The sequence below is a fragment of the Gymnoscopelus braueri genome (assembly GCF_963280865.1).
Source record: "Gymnoscopelus braueri genome assembly, chromosome: 23".
Classification (NCBI taxonomy): domain Eukaryota; kingdom Metazoa; phylum Chordata; class Actinopteri; order Myctophiformes; family Myctophidae; genus Gymnoscopelus; species Gymnoscopelus braueri.
The window spans coordinates 19,290,940-19,317,819 of record NC_137625.1 but is presented as its reverse complement, the minus strand read 5'-3'; the positions used below and the strand labels follow the sequence as shown (position 1 = coordinate 19,317,819).

Here is a 26,880-nt window from a genome sequence, read left to right as displayed (position 1 = left end):
GCCCCTAAAATGTTGAAATTCCAGGCATGCCCATTGCCCAGGACTCACTTCACTGAAAACCTAACAACATCACTGTATTTTATTAGATATTATATTGATATTATAGCTATTTTATTTGTTAGCTATATATTAGATATGTGATGTCGTTACCTGACAATTAGTTGACTTTTGGTGAAAAAGTCCTCATATATCGGTATCGGTTGATATCGGTATCGGAAATTAGGAGTTCGACAATATCGGAATATCCGATATCGGCAAAAAAGTTAATATCCAACATCCCTACTCTTTACTGATAATAAAATGCTTTTTTGTCCAGCTCATGAATGTAACCTGTGATAGTGTGATTAGTGAGTAACAAGTAAGAAAAAAAACCTGAATGGTGCATGAACCCTATAGAAAAAATAAGACTGGCGCAGTGGTGCAGGACCAACAGTGGATTAATATTTAAAAAAATAGAAGAAGTTCGCACACTGTAACTTGCAAAAAGCTCCCAGTGGTGCATGAACCCCCCACCACAATTATGTGGGGTAGGTCTATCTATGATGGACCCATCCCACACAATAGTGGTGGTCCGCAGGTTGCTCTTAGTCAGGATGGTGGTCCCTGGGTCAAAATCTGTTGAAAACGCCTGCTCTATGGGAAAAATGTATGGGTTTTCTATCCGGGACACCACTAAGTGGCCGCCACTGCTATGCCCTATATGCTTGTCATGTAACCCATGAACTCATGAACAATACTTGAGAATTGACATGGTTGACTTACTAGTATTTCAAATAAAGTAAATAGCCCACTGCATTTTGTTGTCAATAGTAAGAGAAAACGTATTCACACAGCTAACACAGTCTGACAGCTCTTTGACTTTATTTCAAGTCGAATGTTTCCAACAACAAATTGCATCTTGTCAGTGAGCTAGTCTAAATTTGTCAATTTTAGTTAATGGCCCATTCCAAACTATTTTCATACAGGCCCTTCATATGGATTATTGGCAATATCATCAGATGTATAAAAATATATATTAAAAAAAAGATGGGCGTTGGGAGGCAGGAAGTGCAAGTTATTCCATCTTTATTAGTCGACATGTGCATCTACAGCTCGTTTAAGACAAGATACCTTACAATCCCTTTTTCATTGTTCTTTGCATATTATACTTCATTTTTGATAGCATATGGAGGCTACCAGCAATGCAGCTTCAATTCTACACCTACAGTCACCGAGACTGTGAGATATGTATGTATATCCACCGACTGTGAAAGAACCTGTTTGTCACTACCAACAGCAGAAAACAATTCAAGCCGTTTCAACACTAGATCCATTCAGAGAGCCATCCCAAATGAATCAATCGCCAACCTTCAATGCATGCACGCTCGGAACTGCCAATCTTATGGCATTTACAGTGATGAGGCTCAACACAATCATAATGCATGAGTTATAGTTGGTTGCGTGCCATTTCGAGCACGGAAAATTGCATAATAGATCCACTGCCATTTTCGGTGTGCGCCACCGGCACGCAACAAAGTATAAACCACCCCTAGCCACTTAAAACCCCATATCGTTGAGCGGAGTCCCTCAGGGCTCTATGCTAGTGTATTTGCAGTTTTCTGTTATTGTGGGCAAAGCTTTCACTGAAAATAGCCTATCGATAAGCTGTCAATCTGCTATTTTCAGCGAAAGCTTTCCCCACAATACGGATGCTGGGGTGTAAGTGGTTAACGTCTTCACCACTGTTCTATTCCAAGATCTCAAAGTCCTTAAAAAAATATCCCATAGACTGTTGTGATATGTAGACATTATCATCATTAATGTTATTATTGTTATTATTATATACAGGGTTCTGATGTTTGGTAAGGCATGCCATTAGTATCTCCTCCATGTTAGTGAGAGCCCAGGTTTCCTGTGTTAGTCGAGTTTTACACACTCTGATGTCACAGCTGGATTCCACGGTTGCCATGACGATAGCACTGCATGCTGAGGAGAGATGCGTGTGTGTGTGTGTGTGTGTGTGTGTGTGTGTGTGTGTGGGGGGGGGTCCATCACTTATACAATCTCTGAGAGAAAGTTTGTCATCTTGCAATGCAGACTGCTCTCGCCGATTCCTCACCGACGTCCTGCCAATATGCAGACACTACATCAACTCTCTTATCGTACATGCAGTTCCACCTCCCCAGTTCGATTAGTGTCACTCAGAATCTGAGAACAGGATCTCTCCTTTTGTCTGTTCAGAGAGATTAGCATGACCTAGAAATGGGGGTAACTACAATAGCAGCCAGACCTGGCCCACAAAGTACTGTTAAGTACAGTAAATGTATCAGTGTATGGCTGATCCTCTGCAGTGTACCAAATGTGGGGTTGACTACGTAAGTACTGCACACAGAACAGAGCAGTGCTGAAAATTACTCTCAAAATACACGTATGTTTCTGTCATTTTGTAAACTTTCGGCCCGGCTGTATGTGACAAAGCCCCACCTATGCTGAATGTCATGGTGAAACACAAATTAAGCAAAGATATTTGCCACTAGTGATACTGTATATGGTGCTGGTCTGACAAAAAGTCTCAATGCGCAAATATCCAACATACATATTTAAAATAAAATGTACATTGATGTAACTGTTATGTTTCTGTCACACTAGCTTTGGTACTTCGGAGACATCTTAAGTTCAGAGAAATGATTAGTAAACAGGCGGCATAGTTTCATTAAATGGTTACAAATGAGGGAGAATGCAGACAAATTACTATGGCCGGTAGGCATAACACTTATTCTAGGTGGTGTGTGTGTGTGTGTGTGTGTGTGTGTGTGTGTGTGTGTGTGTGTGTGTGTGTGTGTCTTTCCTGCTTTGACGCAGACATGACAAACAAAGGTTGATAGACATACTGAATGTTTAAGTGTTGAGACTATATCAGACAGCAATGTACACAGTGACTGTTAACTGTTATTCCAACCCATGGACTATCTCAGTGTTTCTCAAAAGTTTTTTTTTCCTTTTCAAGGACCCCCAGTTTGATATGCATTAGGCCCCCATTTTATATATATATTTTTTTATTTATCTCTTGGACCCCAATCTACATCGTTAAATCCCGTTAATGTAACTCATAGACAGCATACAAATGAAACCAAATGGACCCGTTTTTACACATCTGTCTGTCCATTTGTACGAGTTACAGACCTATAACGGCCCATTTGGTTTCTCACTATCAGTCATTTAGCTGGCGACTCCCTGGAACCCCCTCAAGGACACCTGGGGGTCCCTGTACCCCACTTTGAGAACCGGTGGACTATCTCTCACAGGCATTCTGAGCACAGGCAATCTGAACATTCTATGCTCTGCTGCCACCTAGTGGCAAGGCTGGATAAGCAATATTGCAAACCAATTTTAAAGATCAGATTTACTAGTAGAGTAAATATGATCTTTGTAAATGTTTTTTTCTTTTTCTAATTTTTTGTATATTCGTCTTTTGTCATAAATATGTGATATTGCCATTTCTGTTAATGCACGGAAAAAAAAGAAAATGTTATTAAATTGTGTGACCGCTTTTGACACAAAGTTTTGAGCCATATCTCTAAAAGTCTTCATGCCATTAATCATTCATTCTGACATCACTTGCCCTAGCAGCCATAATGTTAGATTTAAGTTATATGGCATACAGTATAGTTTAATAGCTACCGTGTGTTTTATTTTTGTAACTGTAAAACGTAATATATTTTACAGCTGTTTATTAACCTCTGGATCAATGTGCAATACCACAGTAAGGCAATTGGATATGGCTATGGTCATAATATACAGTAGCTGTGTGTGTGTGTGTGTGTGTGTGTGTGTGTGTGTGTGTTTGAGTGTGCGCGTGCGTGTGCGTGTCTACCCCTTTTGTATGCACATTGTATACACGTTTGTGTTCACGCATACATGTGTGTCTGTCCATGTGTGTCTGAATGAACGTGGGTGCATGTGTCCAAAGTTTCCGTCCTGATAAGAACAAACTGTTCTCTTAAATTCCTTCATATTCAACACAGTAAACAGTGCAAAAAAACAAAAACAAAAAACAACCCTTTCACTACAGTGTTCGTCTCAACCACCCTATGTCACCAGAAAACACATCATTCATTGTCAACACAAGTCAAAATAATACTCTCATTTGCAGTAGGTAATTCAGCGCACAGGCAACTCTTGAAGATTTGCAGTGTGTTTTCACAGGCGTGGAGTGTCCACTCACTCGCTGTCCTACAGAATGTCAACTTGCACTTGTTGGGCACACATACGATATTTTGACATCAGTGGGATTTTTTTTAGTCCTGATAGGTTGGAAAGACAGATGAAAATGTCAGCAGGTGAGTGGTGACACAACAGGGACCATGGAGGGTATAGGGAAAGATTCAGCAAGCTTTCACTAATGAAGAAGGATACAAACTGGATCCTTTGCTTGTAAAACATGTAATATATTTTGTCTTCAATCAGGGTTATTTTTATGCGATGCTCCACTCATCCTGAAGGGGGATATTTGCCATTTCACCCGGCCCTCTCCGCAGGGAGTTCAGACAGCAGGATTAGCCACACAGCAGCACCTCTGCCTGGCGCTGGTAGGGGTAATCAGTGCCTTGCTCAAGGACACTTTTTTTTTGCAGGACAGATGCTTGGGGTTATTGAAGACTCTACCCTGCCACCTTCCGGTCACAGGGCAGTCAGTCAGTCAGTCTCCTTAACCCATGAGCAGGAGAGCAGCTTGAAATGCTGGGTTCTGTGACAACCCCAGTGTTTTATTCAACATGATAAACCATGGAATCCCTCACAGTCCCAATCAGCCCAGGACCCTTGGAATGGTCCATAGTACCCCCATGCTCGTTTGGCACCTCTGACCATGAGGTCACCCAGGTTCCTGGTCTGATGGGGGAGGGGGGGGGGGTCAGACGTAGATGCCCTCTGGGTTGAGGCTGGAGGAGATGGGGTTCTGTAGAGTTCGAAGGTCACTGGGTAAGAGGCGGGAGGAACCAAGTCGTTTCAAGGAACCAGAGTCGATTTCTAGAAGAAAGAAAAGATCACAGGAGAAATTATTGGTAAACAATATAATCATTGATAACTGTAATTCAGTTTAGCAGTCATTCAGTTTAGCAATTGAAGTTGTATTTGGCAGGAGACTGGTCTTTTTGGAAGACTTCTACTAGTTGCAGTAGATAGAATTAGTATTTAGTACTAGTATTACAAATAATAATGAAGATGTACGTGTATAGTATTCTATCACAGCCTTGCAGTGATAGAATACTCTATGTTATAAGCTTGACTTACAGGATCAAACATGTACCGAGTACGTCCACAAGATGTCACTGCATCCACATTTATAATCTTTCAACGCTTGTGAATGAAGATTTCAAACATGCATTTGAAATAATTTCAGATTCAGGCAATGACATTTCACACAAAGTATCACTAATTTGCGATGTTACAGACAGCAATGGTGTCTTGCAGTATGAGAATAAAAATGTTCACGCACAAGTGACTTTTCAAGGTAAACCAGAAGCCATCTGTCCAACTTCATGTTGAAGTTTGACATACAGCACCACCTCACGCTGCATACTCCCACAGTCCATAAAGAACATTTTCTCAGTGAGCTTGCCCTTTAAGAAGAGTTAGGCCTAAGCTGCTCCTTTTCCTATTGCTTCTGTGTGCATGCGCTTGTGTGCGTGCATGTGTGCGTGTGTGTGTGTGTGTGTGTGTGTGTGTGTGTGTGTGTGTGTGTGTGTGTGTGTGTGTATTTACCATTATTATTGTCCTCCAGGTTGGGCTGGGCCGGCAGGACAGTGACCTTGGTTCCAGTCTGCTGTATGAACTGTTGCAAGTTGACCTGCCTTAGTTCCTTAGTAAGCTGCTCCAGCTCCTGTTCCTTCTCCTGAAGAGGCAATCACAGAGTCATACATTATGGATCTTATCGTCGCTGTCGGGCCGAAACCTTGCATCTCCATATTTACATTTTTATGGTTATTTTGTACATGAATGCCCTACTTCAGTGTCAGACAAAAGCAGTGAAAATAAACGATCTACAAGCTCATATGAGCTTCTAGATCTGCTATTTCCATCATGTATTTACATTTTTAAATTCAAAGTGGTTAAGTGTATTAAAGTGGTTAAGTGCGTTTCATAAATATTGAACCAATGCAAAGTATGAGCACAAGCTTGTGACTAAATAATAACTACATTGGATCACAGGTTCTTTTTTTACATCTCCTAAAAATTTGGACATACAAGGTTTCCAACCGACAATAACGATATGCATTACAGAGGATGTACAGACGGAATGTCTCTTTAACCCGTGAGGTCAGAAAGATGGTAACATTTGAAAATGTTGGCTCAAAACGTTCTTAAAGTGTCAAAGAGTTCTGGACAAATTTTATTATTATTATTATTATTATTTTAGAAAATAGCAGATATACGAGCTCACAGCCGTGTCTGCTATGTTTGGACATTTCCGAAAAATCTTGAAAGTGGGAGAACTACCGATTTAGAAGGTATTGTTTAGAATGGGCCTCGGGTCTTTTAAGCGGGCATATTCACTGGCCGTTCCATCTTTCACATTGCATTGAGTTGCACTGTCACACACAGCGAGGTGGAATTGTTTCACTGAAACTGAACTAAACTAGTTTTCAGTCGGTTATGCAACTCCAGGGCCAGGGGATTGTGTCCTCACTCAGGCCTCTCTGTAATCAGCTGAAGAATGCAGTGAAAGCCTCCCTCATGCTGCACACACCCAGTTCACTGGAGCCAGCCCAGTATACAACACTGCATGGGCCGATAGGATTAAGTCGCTCTCCTCCATACAGAATCTCTCTGACCCCATTCTATGGCTTTATTCCACAGGAGAGCACTCCCCAAAAACACTGCTTTCCAAATACGTCTAGAAAGTTTGGTTCGAGCAAGACAGCACAAAAGCAGGCTGTAAACTGCACTGCCAGGATGAGGTCGTACAGGGTTAACGCCTGATTTATACTTAGTAGCGCACAGGTGTCTCGCACCGGAAATAGACGATCTACAAGCTCTCAACGCGTCGCACTGCGACGTGCAGTGACATACAGTAGTAATAGTAGCCGAAATAGTAGATTGGCTATTTTTGGTGCGCGACATGGCACGCGACCAAGTATAAATCAGGCTACTCTAAAATATGGGAACCGATTTAAAAGTTGCTTTCCTGGAGATAGTCAGGAACTTTCTCCCTCTAAACAAAATATGTATGTGCATGTCTAAAGAAGATACAGTGCAGTATGTAAAGTTCTGGTTAACCCATTAAAACCGGGAACGCATCTCTGTCATTTTAGATGTCTCTGGCTATTCAAAAATATTTTTTAAAGCGAACATTTGTAAAATATCTTGTTCCAGGGACCCCCAGAAGCAAGATTTTTCAAAAATAGCGGAAGCTCATAGCTCGGCACTCAGTGCCGCGTTATGAGCTTGTATATCTGCTATTTTTTAATAGCCAAAGAAATCTAAAATGACAGAGACGCATTCAGACGCGCATTGAATGGGTTAACTGCTCTGTAGGGTGCCCTTCTCTCTACTAAGGCCAAGTAAAACAGTGGGGCTCAGACCTGCAGCCTCTTGCTGTACTGGCCCAGGGAGCGGTCCAGGACTCTGCAGCTGTTCTCCAGTCTGGCCGTGTGCTGGCTTTGGACCTCCAGCTCCGCCCTTACCTTCCCCAGCTTGACTCGCAGCTGAAACACATGGAGAGGCCAGGTTGGACTTTGGACGGACTTTCTATTCTACAAGGTCAGTAGTAGGCCTGTCCCCGACTAAGGATTTCTATAGTCGACTCTGATCGACCAAATGTTGACTAATGCAACATTTTCTTTTTTTTTGCATGATTCGACTGAGATTGGCAGTCGAACCAGTCTTATTCGACTGCCAATCTCTCAGTCGAATCATGCAAAAAAGATGCAATAGAGGGACATTCCATTTGGGTTGTAGGGGTGCTTAATGTCTGATTAAACATATACTTGCTTGGTTTCTCCAAATAAATCATGATGTATATCCTATTCTTTCAAACTAGTAGTTAATTAATATAACAAATTAGGCCAATCTCTCAGTCGAATAATGGAAAAACCTTTATTTATTTTATATACGATTCGTTAGTCGACTATTTGACTAATCTAGGTCAGGCCTAGTCAGTAGTGTGAAAGTCCAGTAAAAACAGTAAATGCAGGGTTATTTTTATACGGCATGTATACATAATGTTCTGCTTCTATTTACTTGTAGTACATACATACATTTTATTCATATATGTTTTGTGGAGTCATTTGCAGCTGCAGATTTGAACAATGCCGCATAAATATGTAGGTCTTTGAAAAGTGATTATTCCTTCGTCATACAAAGACTTGGAAGCTAGTGTAACACGCGGGATTCGAACCCGGGTCTCCCACGTGGGAAGGGACACTAAAGCCAAACATCTCATCTATCCACTAGCCTAAAGGGGAATCCCCCCCTTGGCCGGGGCAGATATTCAGTTTTTTTGGTCTTCAGGCCAAAATCCCACATTGAAACACCAAGTCCTGTCAAAGCTCACAAAGCGTTGCACTGCGTTGTGAGCTTGCATGTGTGCTATTTTTGAAAGATTTAGAATGATTTTTAAACCTTTTAATACAAATCTTCTCTTATAGAGGCCCACGCCCACAAAATCTTCTCAGATGGGGGGTCCGCCCACCAAATACATATCAATTTGTCATCATGCTACCAAGCTTAAGGACTGTACCTCCTCCTCATTGGCCTGCTGGTTAAGCTCCGCCTCTTGCTGCAGCCGTTCCTGCTCTAGCCCCGTCTCCATGGTCTACGGAACAGAACAAGAAATACTGTAAGATTAGCATGAGGTGTAAAGGTGCCTACTGAGCAGCTACTGTAGCTAGAATTCAAACTGATGGCATGATCACAATTATAACTAGCAAGACATACTGTGAAAAATGCACATTATATTATTATATTCATCTTCTTGATCTATGGGTGTTATTTTATACGAGTGATATGTAACATCTGATTTACTTATGCACGTTATTGTATCTGATTGATATGTAACATGTTGGACACTATGAGATAAATGGACACTTCCTATTCTCTGGAGGGTAATGGGTCCGATTAGGGGGTGATTAACCTCGCGTCACCAGTCTTTCCACCTCGGAGGAAAGCCTGGTCTGCGTTACTAAAGACCCATATGATCCGGTCTAGGCCACGCCTACTGAAAAAAGAAAAAAGGAAAAAAATCTCTTTCCGGATTTTGCCCATCCGGTTTTGCGGTGCCACTTTGTTTTGGTTCCCCAATCCCTATTTAAATGGAATAGAATGTCCCCGTGGGATAATACAGACGCTAAATAGTCTCCGGAAAGTGCACTCACATTTATATTTAAAAAATAAGCTAAACTACGCGGCATTAAGGATTTTATTAGGACGGACCTATTTTGGGGTGAGTCAGGCTGAAGTCTTTCCGGCTCTGCCCATCCGGCCGCTTGATGACGCGGATGACGCGCCTGGTGACGTAGAGTTACTTCCGCTCCCGACCGGATCAAAGACCCAAAAAGATATGCTGCCCAGGCTAGGGGGTGATTGAATGATTAGTGCCACCCGACGTTACAAATAGAGGGTGCGGCACGGAGGGGAGGGGAAGAGCAAACAAACCTGTATGCCAGCGTGGACAGGGGAAAAGAGGAGATCTCCTATGCGCCAGCCTTACAGTTAAAGACAAAGTTTTAACATAAGTTTGAGCTGCAGCCAAGTATAGTGAGCTGTCGAGCCCTGCGGAGAACGGACCGTGTCGTTGCAGTGCCGTGGGGAAACGTCAGCTGGATTTGTGAATGAACCACCGGTCGCTGAGAGGATTCTTACGGAGCCGCGGGTGAGACAAATCCATGTTTCTGTTCCGGTGGATTACAGTTTAAGGGGTACCCCGAGTCTTAGTGGTTGGACCGTCAGTGCGGAAGATCGGTTACGAGTCGTTTGGATCTAAGGAGCTAATAGACAATTGCGGGACCGCGGACGGAAGCGGCCGTCTCGGACCTTAACGTGGGACTGTTTATTAGGCAATGTAAACGAGTAAGCGACTCTGTGGTGGCTCATTGTGTTATTGAGGGGATCGAAGTACTTTGGGGTATGTTTGGGGTTGGGAGGGGTTTCTGAACAAGGTGTTGTGTTGTTGATCTGTTTATTTCTTTTATGTAATAGGGAAAGAGACAGGGACAGCCTATAATTAGCCCAAAGTGTATTATTTATTTACCGTTTTGCCCTGTTTATTATTATTTTGTGGCTAAAAATTACATAAAGTAATTCAGTTTAAAACCTACTGATCCTGTTGTTTTCCTTTAGTTAATAATTTCCCTTTCAAAGCAAAGGGCCGATTGTTACAATACAGACAAACTGCACTTCTACATAGCAGCACATTGTCTAGCCAGTTGACATCATAGGAATTGATTGATTTAATGATTGAGTGCATTTATTTGGTGATACAGGAAAGGGCACAACAGCACTTCCAAAAAAACATCAACACATACACAAGATATCACTATGGATAAAAACACAAAAAAGCCCTAAGGCTAATTTCCATTGTGGTCCTCCAAAAAAAAAACTAAAGAAAACATGCATAACACAACATACAATACAAATAGCAGCATATTACATTTTACTGTCAAACAGTACCTTTATGTACTACAGTTTCCAAATGTAATTAACATTACACAACAAGAGCAAGAAAGCATGGCAAAACATGTAAACTTATGTTGTAGCAGATTTGAGGGATAAACATTTTTTTTCTAAAGTGGGGCTTAACCCATTAAGACCTGGAACGCATCTGTGTCATTTTAGAATTCTTTAGCTATTCAAAAATAGCAGATATACAAGCTCATAGCGCGGCACCGAGTGCCACGCTATGAGCTTGTATATCTGCTATTTTTGAAAAATCGTGAAAAAACATTTTTAGAATCGGCCTAAGGGCTTAATTGGTTAAGTGGTTAAAAATGCATGCATAAAGGTCTGATTAGGTGAGACTGGAAAGTAATTAACAGACACACACACACACACACACACACACTTCTCACCTGTATCCTGGACAGGTAGTCCACCAGGCGGGAGTCGCAGTCCCTCACTCGGCCCTGCAGCTCCACTAGCTGCTCCCTCAGCTGTCTCTCGCTCTCCTGCTCGATCTGGAACTCGTTCTGCCAGAACTCCTCTTCCTCCATCTCCGCCTCGTTCCTCCTCACCTGCTGCTCCATCAGTAGCAACTCCTCCTCCAGGTTCATGTCGCTCTGGATCAGTGGTGGAAAAAGTACTCAAATGTTTTGCTTAAGTAAAAGTATCAATACTGCGATGTAGAAGTACTTTGTTACAAGTAAATGTTTGGAATTCAAAATGTACTATTCAAAAGTGCAAAAGTGTTGGTATCCAAATGTACTTAACGTACCAAAAGTAAAAGTACTAAAATGTTTGAAAATAGCAGATCTACAAGCTCACCGTCGTGAGCTTGTAGATCTGCTATTTTCAAATAGCCTATGTATAAAATAGGGCTAAAGTGGTTAATGTATGTTTTATAATGTAAAAATTTACATCTGCAAAGTAACTAAAGTTTTCAAATAATTGTAGTGGAGTAAAAGTACAATATTTGCCTCTGAGATGTAGTGGAGTACAAGTAAAAGTATTGAAAATGGGAAATACTCCAGTAAAGTAAAAATTCCTCAAAAGTGTACTTAAGTACAGTACTTGAGTGAATGTACTTAGTTACTTTACACCACTGCTCTGGATGAAGTGATAAATTGTGTGTTTATCCATCTGTATAGCAGAGTATAGATATACACAGTATTTGCAATGGTTGGAGATGCCCTGTATTCTGCTACTGAGAAATGTTGACTGGGATTTGTAGGGTTTGCACTGCTAGCTGCGTACACGGCAGCTGCTGTGAGCCAGAATCTGAATCTGAAGCATACTGTCATATGGAAATATTTCACCATCATCATTTCAGTAAAGAACATATTTACCACTGCCATTGGATACCAACTACAAGAGTGTGACACTATGCTCAGCCATCTTTGAGATAGCGTTTCTGTTCTTCCTAGTAGTGATGCGCGGGTCAAGTTTTTTCATAATCTGCCCCACACGGGAGCCCAACCCGTCCCGCAAAAATGAATATAAATCAATGACCCGTCCCACAACCCGCCCTCAAAAAAGAAAAAAGACGGATTCTCAACACACAAGCAAGTCCATTCAATTGCTTGTGTGAGATGTGTGAGATGTGTGTGTGAGTGAGAGAGTGAGAGAGTGAGAGAGTGAGAGAGTGAGTTGTGGTGGGGGTGGTTTTTTTTCTTCCGTGGGGAGGTGTGTTGTGTTTTTTTTCTTCCGTGGGTTGACCCGCCCCGCGATAATTGCGTCGTAATCTATAACCCGTCCGCCCGCCCTGCGGTTCAACCCGCGGGACCTGCGGGCTACGGGTCGGCCCGCACATCACTACTTCATAGTCTGTAAGCATCTGTGTGTGTGTGTGTGTGCGTGTATCCAAGTATCCACCCAATCACATTTCTTGTACATTGTGTAAACATATTTGACCAACTACAGAGTATGTTGATCTGGTGGTGTCCAGCCCACTGACCTCATCGGGTGTGACTGTAACCTCGTCCCAGTCCCTGAGCTCGGCCTCACACATCATCAGACGGCTCTCCAGTGCCTGGAGCTTGTCCTTCTGCAGCTGGACCAGACGGCCCAGCTCCCTGGATGGACTCCCTGGGGCAGAGCTTGTCCCACTGCTGTAGAAAACACCGGTCCCAGCGGTGACCCTGGTCAGGTTCAGATTGACAGCACGCTGCTGCTGCTTGGCTGGATGAGTGGAAAAAGAAAGGTGAGAAAGGGTAGGAGGGAGGAATGCATAGATGGATGTACGGGTGGGTAGGGAGATGGATGTATGCATGGATAGACGGACGAATAGATGAGATAAATGCATGTATGTAGACATGGACAGATTGTTGGAGAGAAAGACAAAAAAGGCTTAGCATCACATTGTAAGCCAGAAAATGACCTTCCATTTCTAGTCAGCGCAGTTCAGAGCAGTGTTTCCCAAACATCAATTATTTTCAACATTTGTTTCAAAAATGTACAAAAAGAAATTAAATTATTTTATGATTATTTTATGTAGATCGGCTATTTTCACTATTAAATCGGAGGAGACACCAAATGTCTCTTTTGGGTCTTGAGCTGAAAAGGTTTGGGAACCACTGAGTTTTAGAGGTACAGAGCATCTTTTGTACCTGGACCTTCACTATCCGTACCTTCACTATCCCTGCTCTTCCCGAATATATCCCGCAGTCCCTTCGCCCCTCCGCTGAAAGTCAGAGACTTGCGCTTAGGTTCCCGTCGCTTGAGTGAGCGGTCGCTGACGGTGGCGGAGGGGCGGAGCTTGGCCAGGGGCGGGAGGCTCTGGCGGTAGAAACCGCGTTCCGGGACACGGGCCTGGCCGTCCGAGCCGGGCCGCTCGCTGAGCGAGGGGCCCGTTCGTTGGAGAACCAGCTGGACATCACTGGCGTACTGGCCCCATTTGTTGAGGGAAACCACGGGGTTCTCGTGGGGCGCCAGGTGACGCTCTGTCCCACGCCACTGCTCGATCAGCGTGTACCTGCCAGTGCGCCCTGGGAGAAGAAAAGGGGGGGGGGGGGGGGGGGTAGATTTATCGAATGTTTGAACACACAAAATATACATTGATCACTAAAAGGCTCAGTGATCATGACATTGTGGTAAGCAAAAACATGGTACTTATGATAAGATGTATGGTTTTACTAAAAGCTGTCTCAACCCATTTTGGGCGGAACCCCTATTTGTAACTATACCTTTCAAGACGGGAACCCCTTTTGGGGTTCCTGCTGCCATGTACAGTATATAGCAACATCATTCTTTTGTCATTTTTGAATACAGGTCTAAATGGGTTAACCACGTCCTACCTCCCTATTTTGCATTTTCTGAAATTTTAAAAACAATCTATTTTCACTTTGTCGTTCCACGCAGGTACAGTATATGTATATATATAAATTATACTGAAGCTTATGTTTAAATAAAATATAATGAAATAAATTATACATGTTAGTTATGATCATTTATTCAGTTGTTCTTACTGCAACGACCTCAACAGGCCATATAATAATGTTGTGTTTGTTGTTGCTTGCTAGAGTGGAGATCCATTTACAACTCTCCCACGCTGCAGCTGTATGCAGAGTCAAAGTACACTGTACCAATAATGACACGTCTTCAATAAAGGAACTTTACAGGCACAACAAAAACACAAAGCATCAGGGGTGAGTGAGAGTTCAATGCTTCACTCTGTGTGTGTGTGTGTGTGGGGGGGGGGGGTATGCCCACCCACCCACATTTGTGCTCCAAGGTATAAGCTATTAGCCATCCTTCCTAGCGTACTGGATGTACTCTGTGTGTGCGTGCGCGTACATACAGTACCTAAAGCCGTTTTCTGTGTACATGTGTGTCTGTACACATGTAGATAAGAGCTAAACACCACTCCCCCCCCCCCTCCACACCTCCCTTCCTCAGCCCTTAAGACCCCTCATAAAAGGAACACATTCATCACCACAGCTGAGGCTGGAAGCCATTCACTACAAAGCAGCCCCGGATGGGACAAAAGCCCCGGACTCCACACAAAAGATGCTGAAATGCCATAAGTTCTACTTCAGCACCACAGTGAAAGATACACATGCTTTTTAACTCTCAAAGAAATCTCTGTACTCCTACAGGAACAATGGCTCAGCGTGTCACAGAAAACCCCCCTCTGGCACTGCAAAGGGACGTGGTGGTAGTATCCGTGCACATTTAGGCCAAGATTTATGTCAGCTACAGTGTTGTGATGAAGAGGAAATCTTTTTTTTTGTGAATGGTTAGGAATAATGCTTTTTCACATAAAAATGGATTTCATAAACACTGGTTGTTTGTTTTTCTTTGGTTGTTTTTTGTCCTTTCTTTCCCCACACACTGTTATTCATTGCAACCGACAGAGTGAAGGCTGATTTTAAGTTTCAGCCAACAAAAGGGAATAATAACATAAGATCCCACATGTCCAGAGATAGGATAGTGTACCAAGCAAATAACTGCAATTGTGCTCACTGAGCATGACTAATTCATCTAAAGCAGGGGTTTCTCAACCTTTTCAGGATCAGGGCCCACTTGAAAATCTAGACAGCGTTCGCCGCCCACCCATCTGACCCCATAGGTGGTCAGTCTATTTTAATGATCGATTGTGTTGGATCAATGGAACTAACATAGTATACTTTAAGTTCCTATGTATCGATATCACAATTAAAACAAATTTTTCAATGTTTTAAAGAAAGAATACAATGACTTTTTTTACATTATATATATTTTTTTTACATTGTTAGGTTATCATTAAAATCTTAATGTATTGTCAATTATTTGGGGGCCCACTTGCAATATCCTCACGGCCTGCGGGCCACAGGTTGAGAATCACTGATCTAAATGGCTATAGAGTACCGACGTCCTGACTCCTACTACCCCTGGGTCACAGCGTTATTAATTGTATCGGAATTCCCATAGGCAAATCTTAGATTGCGTCATATACGAACTGCGTTTATAAAAATAAACATTATTACTTGTTATTGTTAGCACAGTCTGCGGAGCATGACACCAACATTTCACTTGCTTGTACTCGTATGAGTGAGTGACAAATGAACCCCTTTGAATCTCTTGAATGTATTATACGGGAGACTGGCATATACGCATACACGCTGTTGTGTCTGACAGATAGATAGGGGGTTGAATGTTGCTTCAGTCAACCACTCGAAGGGAAAAGACATCAGTGTGAAAGACGGCACACAATGAATGGCAGGCAGTTTACCGAGCTAATAAATAGGTATACAGGATGGGTAGGGACTAGGGGCATCTGGGCACCTCGATGTAAAATTGGCTGTTTTGTGCCAAATGTTAAACAAATAAAATATTTGAAAAATGGTCTTAAAGGTTTCATGACGTTCAGTTTTACCACACATTAAAAGTCTTTGTCATGGTCCTTCAAACGTGTATAGAAAGTTTTAACAAAAAATTCCACTCCATTGATCCATGGCAGGTGTTTTTCTCTCACATTTCTAAAGCCTTTTCAACTGCAATGAAAAAATAAATATTTGCCTGCGGGTGTCGCTGGTGAGGGATTTTGCCTGTCAATCATCGCCTCTGCTCCGCCCCCCCCCAAAGGAAAGGATAGGGGAGGGGAGGGGCGAGGAGGAGAGTGGGCGGGATTAATCGGCTGTGACCTCACTGCCGAAGGGCCAAGCTCAGATTACTTTTCAGCCTAATTATTCAGAAAACCCCAGACCACAGAAAATCCACTGAATGTTCAAAGTTCAGATTTTTTGGGTGTAATTGAGGTCATAAAACCCCCAAAAAAACATTAAAAAAAGTGAAAATTAATGTCATAGAACCTTTAAGTATTGTGAAGTATACATGATGTGAACATGCATCATTATCAGACTTAAAATAATTAGCAACATGTAGCAATTGTAGAAATATTAGACCTTAATTGTTGAATGTTTACTTAAAAACATTTTCCAAATATATATATTTTTTTACATTTTGGAAAGAAATGCCAATTTAACACAGAGGTGCCCACTCTTCCTTGGTGCCCACCTATCCTGTTACCAATAAATACTTTCAACACAGCCATAGTGTCCAATACTAAAACACGGTGGAAAACAAACACATATCCTGTAGGTTTCTTTCGGGCAGAAACCTTGTGCCTTGTATCTGCATATTTCATCTTTTTATGTTTTTAAATTTTTTCCCCATTTCAATAATGCTGAAATTGTCATACAAGAATATCACATAAAAGTAGCAACAAATAGCCAATCTATAGCTTCTGCTATATTCACAAGTTCACAACTACTAAAAAGGTTAGAAAGTGAAAGTTAAAATTGTTGAGTCTATCTGTGGGTTTTTATAAATATTCAACAAATGAAAAGTATTAACAAGAGCTTGTGATTTTTTTTTACTAGATTGATCTATTGGAACACATCCTTTTTTTTTTCATTTCCTGAAAAGTAACTGTTTTGGACATACAAGGTTTGCGCCCAACAGTGACGAAGTACAAAGTGTAGCAGAGTGATCCTACCTGAGGACCAGGGCTGGGCGATATGAAAATATTTGGGCTGGGGGTGGGCGATATGAAAATATTTGCCTGCGGGTGTCGCTGGTGAGGGATTTTGCCTGTCAATCATCGCCTCTGCTCCGCCCCCCCCCAAAGGAAAGGATAGGGGAGGGGAGGGGCGAGGAGGAGAGTGGGCGGGATTAATCGGCTGTGACCTCACTGCCGAAGGGCCAAGCTCAGATTACTTTTCAGCCTAATTATTCAGAAAACCCCAGACCACAGAAAATCCACTGAATGTTCAAAGTTCAGATTTTTTGGGTGTAATTGAGGTCATAAAACCCCCAAAAAAACATAAAAAAAAGTGAAAATTAATGTCATAGAACCTTTAAGTATTGTGAAGTATACATGATGTGAACATGCATCATTATCAGACTTAAAATAATTAGCAACATGTAGCAATTGTAGAAATATTAGACCTTAATTGTTGAATGTTTACTTAAAAACATTTTCCAAATATATATATTTTTTTACATTTTGGAAAGAAATGCCAATTTAACACAGAGGTGCCCACTCTTCCTTGGTGCCCACCTATCCTGTTACCAATAAATACTTTCAACACAGCCATAGTGTCCAATACTAAAACACGGTGGAAAACAAACACATATCCTGTAGGTTTCTTTCGGGCAGAAACCTTGTGCCTTGTATCTGCATATTTCATCTTTTTATGTTTTTAAATTTTTTCCCCATTTCAATAATGCTGAAATTGTCATACAAGAATATCACATAAAAGTAGCAACAAATAGCCAATCTATAGCTTCTGCTATATTCACAAGTTCACAACTACTAAAAAGGTTAGAAAGTGAAAGTTAAAATTGTTGAGTCTATCTGTGGGTTTTTATAAATATTCAACAAATGAAAAGTATTAACAAGAGCTTGTGATTTTTTTTTTACTAGATTGATCTATTGGAACACATCCTTTTTTTTTCATTTCCTGAAAAGTAACTGTTTTGGACATACAAGGTTTGCGCCCAACAGTGACGAAGTACAAAGTGTAGCAGAGTGATCCTACCTGAGGACCAGGGCTGGGCGATATGAAAATATTTGGGCTGGGGGTGGGCGATATGAAAATATTTGCCTGCGGGTGTCGCTGGTGAGGGATTTTGCCTGTCAATCATCGCCTCTGCTCCGCCCCCCCCCAAAGGAAAGGATAGGGGAGGGGAGGGGCGAGGAGGAGAGTGGGCGGGATTAATCGGCTGTGACCTCACTGCCGAAGGGCCAAGCTCAGATTACTTTTCAGCCTAATTATTCAGAAAACCCCAGACCACAGAAAATCCACTGAATGTTCAAAGTTCAGATTTTTTGGGTGTAATTGAGGTCATAAAACCCCCAAAAAAACATAAAAAAAAGTGAAAATTAATGTCATAGAACCTTTAAGTATTGTGAAGTATACATGATGTGAACATGCATCATTATCAGACTTAAAATAATTAGCAACATGTAGCAATTGTAGAAATATTAGACCTTAATTGTTGAATGTTTACTTAAAAACATTTTCCAAATATATATATTTTTTTACATTTTGGAAAGAAATGCCAATTTAACACAGAGGTGCCCACTCTTCCTTGGTGCCCACCTATCCTGTTACCAATAAATACTTTCAACACAGCCATAGTGTCCAATACTAAAACACGGTGGAAAACAAACACATATCCTGTAGGTTTCTTTCGGGCAGAAACCTTGTGCCTTGTATCTGCATATTTCATCTTTTTATGTTTTTAAATTTTTTCCCCATTTCAATAATGCTGAAATTGTCATACAAGAATATCACATAAAAGTAGCAACAAATAGCCAATCTATAGCTTCTGCTATATTCACAAGTTCACAACTACTAAAAAGGTTAGAAAGTGAAAGTTAAAATTGTTGAGTCTATCTGTGGGTTTTTATAAATATTCAACAAATGAAAAGTATTAACAAGAGCTTGTGATTTTTTTTTTACTAGATTGATCTATTGGAACACATCCTTTTTTTTTCATTTCCTGAAAAGTAACTGTTTTGGACATACAAGGTTTGCGCCCAACAGTGACGAAGTACAAAGTGTAGCAGAGTGATCCTACCTGAGGACCAGGGCTGGGCGATATGACTTCATGTCACTATCACGATTCTTTCAAACTTTTGCCTCGGTTACGATTAATGAAGTAAAACAGGCAGGTTACTAAGATACCAATTCTACAATTCTTCACCAACTCTCAGCTTGAACCCACTTAACCCATTGAGGCCTGAGGCCGATTCTACAAAATGTTTTTTGAAAAAACCCACAGTATGTCGCTATAATATCAGTAGTTCTCAAAACATTTTCATGTCAAGGGCCCCCCCAAAAAAAGTATTTGGCCGCGGACCCCCCACTCAAAATGTTTTGTTCCAGGGACCCCCGGAAGCAAAAATTTGAGTTACAAATGTTCGCTTAAAAAATATATATATTCAAAGATTTGCACAACTTTTCACGATTTTTGAATAGCCAAAGAAATCTAAAATGACACAGATGCGTTCCCGGTCTTAATGGGTTAAAGTAAATCAGAGTTTAAAAAATGCCAGGCACAGTCAGTGCAATGAGTTACATTTAATTCACTGACATGATTATCCTCTATTGTTCAGTGTGACAGGTCAGCGAGATGACATTTAATCATATAACTGGGTTGTGGGTCATTTGTTTATTTTAGTGCAACTTTTTGCATACTGGGTGTGTTATGACTGGCAGATAGCGATATGAGTTTAGCTTCAGCCAGTCATATTAAAACAAAGGAAAAGCAATCATGTTCCTGTAAATATAACTATTAACAGGCAGGATGAGCTATTGTGCATTCACTGAATATCAGCTTAAGCCTACTCCTGCCACACAACTAAAAACAGAGAAGGCAAAAAAGTGCAATTACTGACAGATCCACAAAGTGCAATTACTGACATATTTTACGTCCTAATTCTCTGCAAATGTAGTCAGTTAATCTCAGCCTATATAAGTACTCTATGAGTCACCTGATTGTATCAGTGTACTTTCCATACAGTAGCCTGGCATACATTAGTTGGTATTAAATGGTATGTAAATCAAATAAATCTCAACCCTGATAATGCCTGGCACAGACATGTTGTTAGCATGCAAATTATTCTGAATGTGGGCTTTCATGGTCAAAAGTCAAGAGTCCTCTCGTAAAGCACAGGGAACACCTATGAGCTTCACGGGAAATTAATACGAACATTGACATCAGATTTAGAAACTCCAATAAATGAAAATCCCACTTGGGTAGCACCCATGTTAAAACAAAGAGAAAAGGATCAGCACCCATGAGTGACAATGTCAATTTGCTTCACTAATTTCCTGCGATTGCTCACTGAACCTGTCACAGCAGCCACGTCTGCTAAGTAAGGCTCATCTCGTTTTTTTACACAGCCCATTTATGATGCTCAAAATCTCGCCTTGTGCCCACTAGTCACTTCTCATTTTACTGCAATCTATCATCTCACAGCCTCCCAGACAGACTGTCTGCCAATACTGCCAACTGCCAACAGCCCCAAGGTCCCAGCAGAGAGATTTTTATATAGGACAAAATATCATCTACACCAGGAGCTCTTGAAGTTTTCTCTCACCCAGGGGCCAAATTGAGTGAATTCAGTTTCACTGTGGTCCACGTTTAATGAAACATGCCGATATTCTTGTTATCCAGAGAAATGATGGAGACAGGATGCCAAACTATTTTGAAGTGCAGATAGACGACCTCAAATGGTTATGTAGCACAACCCAAATTCTCACCTTTCCCACCTAATTCACAGTTCAATTATTATTATGGCCTTACACCATTTGTACTGTTAAAAATGCATGACAATATTTTTTGGAAAAACAAACAAACAAACAAAGAAGAAGTGATGCAGATATTTAATCATGCAGCCCTTGTAAAGACACATGGAAAAGGTCACAATGTTCTCACTATCATGTGTCTCACAGATAAAAGGTAAAAAAAAATATCAATATATCATATGACCTATTGGACATTAGACAGAATCTGTTGGTGCCAAAGGTTCTAGTTCTAATAAGAATGAGATCAGATCTACTGTACGCCCAAACGACCAGGCTCACCCATGGAGGACACTCCAATCCCGAGTCATCTTGTTCGCCATGGAACCGTCTGCCCAGGCCATTTGACAGAGAATAAAGAACATTTTTTTGCCTACAATGACATGCCCAAAATAAGGATGCCAGGGTTAATGTAGTTACTTCCTCTGATCTAAATTCCTTCCCACAGTAAATCAACGTCCGACATGAAAGGATACTGTACGTTGACATTGTACATTGACATTGGGAATTTGCGATTGATTTTTAGTTGGCATACTGGTGGCTTGGTACACATACCACACACACTGACCTAATAATGACATCATGGGTTTAGAATTTGGCTCATGACCTGCTGTGTCACATGTCACCTCATTCCACTCTCTCTACGCTCGCTCCACTCTACTACTCTCTATGAACACTGTAATGCCTTAAAAAAGATTATTTAAAAATGGCTTCTGCACAACTATAAATGTCAGCAAAGTGACAAGTGTCATTAGAATAGTTTTACTCATGTTTTTGGATGTATTTTCATGCACATTTTCAACAGTGTAAGGGTCACCCCTGTCACAAAATATTCTAGCAGTAGCACATGTGAATAACATTTTATCATATTGGCTTCTGCTTGGTGCAACACTGCTCTGCAAGTGTTGAGTGAAGCCACAATGTCATTTGATTATGGATACCTCAACTGCCAAAGCCCCCAAACCCCCACCCAATAAAATATAAAAAGTAATGGATGAATAATGTTAAGTGTTTCCTGTGACTCATCGCTTCAATATTTAATGTGTTAACAAATACCATATAGTTGACACTTTTAACCAAAATATCTTATGGTACCATAAGTGTGTGATATTACACACATTCATCATGGGCTGCCTCATTGGAATGGGAATGTTAGTGTCACGCTCTATTGATTGACCATTACAACACCACACAGTAAATATTTTAGTCAGGAAATGTCACTTGTGCAAAGCACAGTCAGAACCCGTGGGAATCAAACCCCCAACCGGCCGAGACAATACTTGTCTCATGCGCTATTCACTGAGTGATTGATACAAGACCACATGTTCAATAATTCATGTATGACTCATGGTGTGCATCAGGCCGCTCTTTTATGTTATCTCGTTATTTTGCAGGATCTACAGTCGTGTGAAGCTTAAATGTGTTCAGGGATCATCACCCGTAAGCCTGCCGTATACCTCAACCAAACAAGAACATTGTTCAGCTTTGCCATGTCAATATAAGAGCAAAATGACGTCTTAAGCACTTCGACAGTGCCTTGCCGGCGTTAATGTTCGACAGTTAGGGGCGGCCATAGCTGAGTGGTTAGTGAGCCTGCCTAGGGAACCAGAGGCCCTGGTTGCCCCAGGTTCGATTCCAGGCTATCCCAGCATATGTGCCGGTGATATGAAATTTGTCCCTGAGCAAGACTCTTAACCCCAATTGCTCACAGGTTCTCATTGGAAACAAGACCGCAAGGACTTTCATGAACGACCTGTTAAAAGGAATTATCCTTATCCTTAGTTCTTGCACCTCCAAGATTTTTCAACTAGTCGAACCCCTCTGCTAGCCGAACATCACGCGTCACTGGTCACTAGCCACTCAATGCGCTCGTGATTTATGCTTTGTCTTATGACATGTTTTATGTCTGCAATCTGACAGCAACGTTCCATGGACAGTTTAGAACAGGTTGTCTGAGGATGTTGGGAGGTACAAAAACCCTCCCTCTCTGAGCGACTACAAACACAACCAGATAGTGCTTATTTAATGGAGAGAGATACAGTAGCACACACTTTGCCCAGTGTCTATTGCCAGGAACCGCAATGTTTCTGAGACAAATAATGTCAATGCACATCGGAGGCTGATGTAATAAAAATTCCAGCAGTGTATTCAGTGGACGGGTCAAAAGTTCAAAATCTAGAGCGGAGCCAAGTACAAAACAATTTTGTTTATGCCCAACTTTCTTCGGCTCAGGGAAGCCCTGACCAAACCAAAAATAATTAAATAAATACATAATAGTTTGCTGTTGTTTGTAGTACGCTGCAGCCTTCAGATTTATTGATTTCTCTGCCCTGTGCCAGTAATGCACATCACCAGCTGGCACCAAGGAAAAGTCAGGAGAACAGGAGGAGGCCTTGTTAGCAGAGACTAAAAGCAGGCCTGGGAACGCCAAAATATACACTATAACTTCATCCTGTACAGAAACTACAATTACATTATATTACCAGAGGGAGGGGAGGACCACTTATATCATTATGGGAGAAAATAATGTGAATCATATATTCATGTGTGACAAATCTTGTCATACATACTGTATGCACACATAAATAACTAGATTATGATTAGATTGCTAGTTTATGTGTGCCCGAAAACGTAGAGACCGCAGTCTACAGGGTGTTCGGCTACATGTACCCCTTCATGTCCTCTCTAAGCAATATCTCATTTAGCTTTGCTGTAGTCAATGAAGCAAACATACTGCTGGCATGGACTATGAAATGTACTTTTAGTTAGGAGGACATGGCCCAAGCCTGCAGGTCTGCCATTTTCTGCATTTTTGAAGATAGTCAAAATTATTTTATTATACAATAGTTTGTTTATAATCGATTAGTCTGATTAACCCATTCAAACTGGGAACACATCTCTATAATTTTTAGATTTCTTTGGCTGTTAAGAAATAGCATATATACATGTTCCAACCTTACTGCTATTTTTGAAAAATCGTGAAAGGTTGTGCAAATCTTTGAGTATATATTTTTTTCAAGCGAACATTTGTAACTCAAATCTTTGCTTCTGGGCGTTCCTGGAACAAAATATTTTACAAATGTTTGCATAAAAAAATATATTCAATGATTTGCACTGAACTTTTCACGATTTTTCAAAAATAGCAGATCTACAAGCTCAGCTTGTAGATCTGTAGAAACATCGGCTATTTTTGAATAGCCAAAGAAATCTAAAACGCGTTCCCGGATTCAATGGCTTAACTGTTGCACCGCTAATAAAAAGGCCCAGTAACTTACCTATGGCCTGGGCCAGGGCGATGACCACTTCCTGGCATGTAGTGAACTCAGTGACTCCACAGACGATGCGCTGAACGCCGTCCACCCACACTTTCAGCTCCATGACCTTCACCCGGGGGCCCTCATTCCTCCACACCACACAGGGTCACTAATTGGACTCTCCTGGACATCCTGGAAAAGAATAAAAATAGGGGAAATGACAGTTACAGGTCAGCCTATTTGAAAACTAGGATCACACTGGAGAGCGAGGGCATAGAGGAGAATGAATAACCTGAAAGAGTAGTTATCAATAGCATAAGACCAACAGTATTTATATACGATTACATTCTACAAAAAAAGAACTACAATACCTATTTTTTTTAATGAAAACAAACAGACTGTGGATGTTCAATACATATAACACACTGATACACATATTCTGCTGATAATGGCATTGTTTTTAAAATGCATTTTTCCACAATAATCTTCCATCTTCCAGCCCTTAATTCAATACAAGCCTCGCTACAATGATTTCTTGATAAAAGTAGAGCTACATCTTTTTAAATTGAACTTAAATTCAATACATCACGGTAGATAAGGAAGAGAAACATACGACAGACAATCCTCTCCAGGGAGGCTGTAGAATTGCCATCATTTCTCCCTGAGCTGGCACATTCACTATGTGGAGGAATGATGTCGCTACTCTCCTGCCAGATGGGCAATTATATCAATCATTGTATCATTATCAATCATTGTACAATCTTTGCTGTACTACGTGCAGTATTGTGTGTTTCAGAAGTGGCATGAGGAACATGGCACTGGCAGCATTGCTCACCGTTTGATATGGAACAATTACAGTCAGTGATGGAAAGTTGCAAAGTACCTTTACCCAAGTACTGTACTTAAGTACAATTTTGAGCTACTTTTACTTTGCTTGAATATTTACATTATTTGATTCTGTGTTCTTGTTAAAAAATATACAAAATCAACAAATAATAGAGAAATGCAATGGAAGAAATAACAATAAACTCATATCTCATATTATCTCGTATTTAAGTTAGAATAGAAAACGTACTGCACTCAGGCCCTGTGTGCCACATGCACTATTACAGTATGAGGCTAAAATACGCAGCATTATAAAGAAACTGCTCCAGCCTGAGGTAAGACTAGGCTGTAGCTGTATGAAAAATACACAACTACAACACAAGATCCCTGTTACAGCTGTTGAGCACGACTAATGAGAGAACCCATGAGTAAAGGCTCTCTGGAGCTGTGTGTGCTCGCGCATGTGTGTGTATGTGTACGCAGGCGAGCATGCGAGTGAGTCCGCTCCCACAGACCTTCCCCTCATTCATCCAATTTTCTTTCTTTTCTTTTTTTTTCCTTTTTCTCATTTGTCGGTGCCATGCGGCGCGGGCAAGAACGAAAGCTTCCAGCGGACGCCGGCTTCTTGCACGCACACGCGTGGAACGACAGCCATTTTCAAAGTGCTGACACAAGCACCACGGCAGCGGGGAGGGGAGAGGAGAGGCAGTCATTACCAAGCTGGCAAGAGGGTGACAGCAAGGTCCAACGCAACAGAGCACAGCAGAGCAGATGCTTAATGTTCTGACTTCTCTGTTGTAACCCCCTGTTGGGCGGGAGGTCTGTGCGTGCATGTGCGTACGTGCGTGTGCATGTATGTGCGTAACCATGCCACATTCATACTCGTAAAGTTGTCACTCGCACAATAGGTGCAAGAATGCAGAGTTATGCGTGTGAATGTGTGTGTGTGTGTGTGTGTGTGTGTGTGTGTGTGTGTGTGTGTGTGTGTGTGTGTGTGTGTGTGTGTGTGTGTGTGTGTGTGCGTGCGTATGCGTGCGAGCGAGCGTGTGTGTGCGTCTAGTATCCTATTGGTTCTCTTGACTGCCCTCTAAGCTGAGCTGTGATCCTTGACTTGAGTGCCAGCCAGTGGCCTCTTTTAACGGTTTTAAAGCCCTTCCATCTTCATAACAAACTGGAACATAACCAAAACCACACACACACTTTCACTCTGACACACACACACACACACACACACACACACACACACACACATATAGGTCCCCCTCCCTGGAGGTGTTTCCCCCATAGAGACCACATTATATTATCCTGCTCTGCTCGTCTTTTACACTAAAGGAGGGGAACTGGTAAAAGGCAAGGCCAGCGTTTAGCGTGAAAACGGGATGATTTGTAACTGGAGACAGTTACTGCAGAATGCTCTGTTCACTGCAACCGCAACACACGCACACACGCGCATGCACGCACGCGCACACACACACACACACACACACACACCAGATGCCTCATAAAGGCTCATACCTCCATGAATACAGTTCAGTGTAGAGGGAATGAGGGAGAGAGGGGGGTTGAGGGGGCGAGGGGGACAGTGGTGGTGGATGGAAAAGGGAGAATAATGCTAGTGGAAATATGGAGGAGCAGATGAATAATGAGAAATGAGATGAGTCACAGGAAGAGGAGATGAAGAGGCAAAACTGACTTTAGACAAAAACGAGGGCAACCTAGAGGTGCGTATGGATGAGCTGTGCCTGGGTGGCTCATTGCCGATCTTGACCTTTGACCACCAACCGTACTGAAGACCAGTGGTTCTCTAACTTTTTAATTTCAAGGACCCTTTGGTGTGTTAGACCATGTTAGCCGATCGACAAGCTCACAACACA

General features: G+C 41.6%; 1 protein-coding gene across 1 annotated transcript in view; it reads right to left on the bottom strand.

Annotated features, from left to right (window-relative positions):
• Window positions 1-1,077: 1,077 nt before the first annotated feature.
• rassf8b (Ras association domain family member 8b) overlaps window positions 1,078-26,880 on the bottom strand; it is a 45,964-nt gene continuing 20,161 nt past the window's right edge. Inside the window, exons 2-9 of the mRNA XM_080420768.1 lie at window positions 24,203-24,373; window positions 13,260-13,616; window positions 12,587-12,810; window positions 11,046-11,252; window positions 8,720-8,794; window positions 7,563-7,685; window positions 5,743-5,872; window positions 1,078-5,007 (exon numbers count right to left, since the gene is read on the bottom strand). Of these exons, the coding sequence (XP_080276894.1) occupies window positions 4,892-5,007; window positions 5,743-5,872; window positions 7,563-7,685; window positions 8,720-8,794; window positions 11,046-11,252; window positions 12,587-12,810; window positions 13,260-13,616; window positions 24,203-24,305 (1,335 nt within the window). The 5' untranslated portion in view covers window positions 24,306-24,373 and the 3' untranslated portion in view covers window positions 1,078-4,891. The remainder of the gene's footprint in view (window positions 5,008-5,742; window positions 5,873-7,562; window positions 7,686-8,719; window positions 8,795-11,045; window positions 11,253-12,586; window positions 12,811-13,259; window positions 13,617-24,202; window positions 24,374-26,880) is intronic.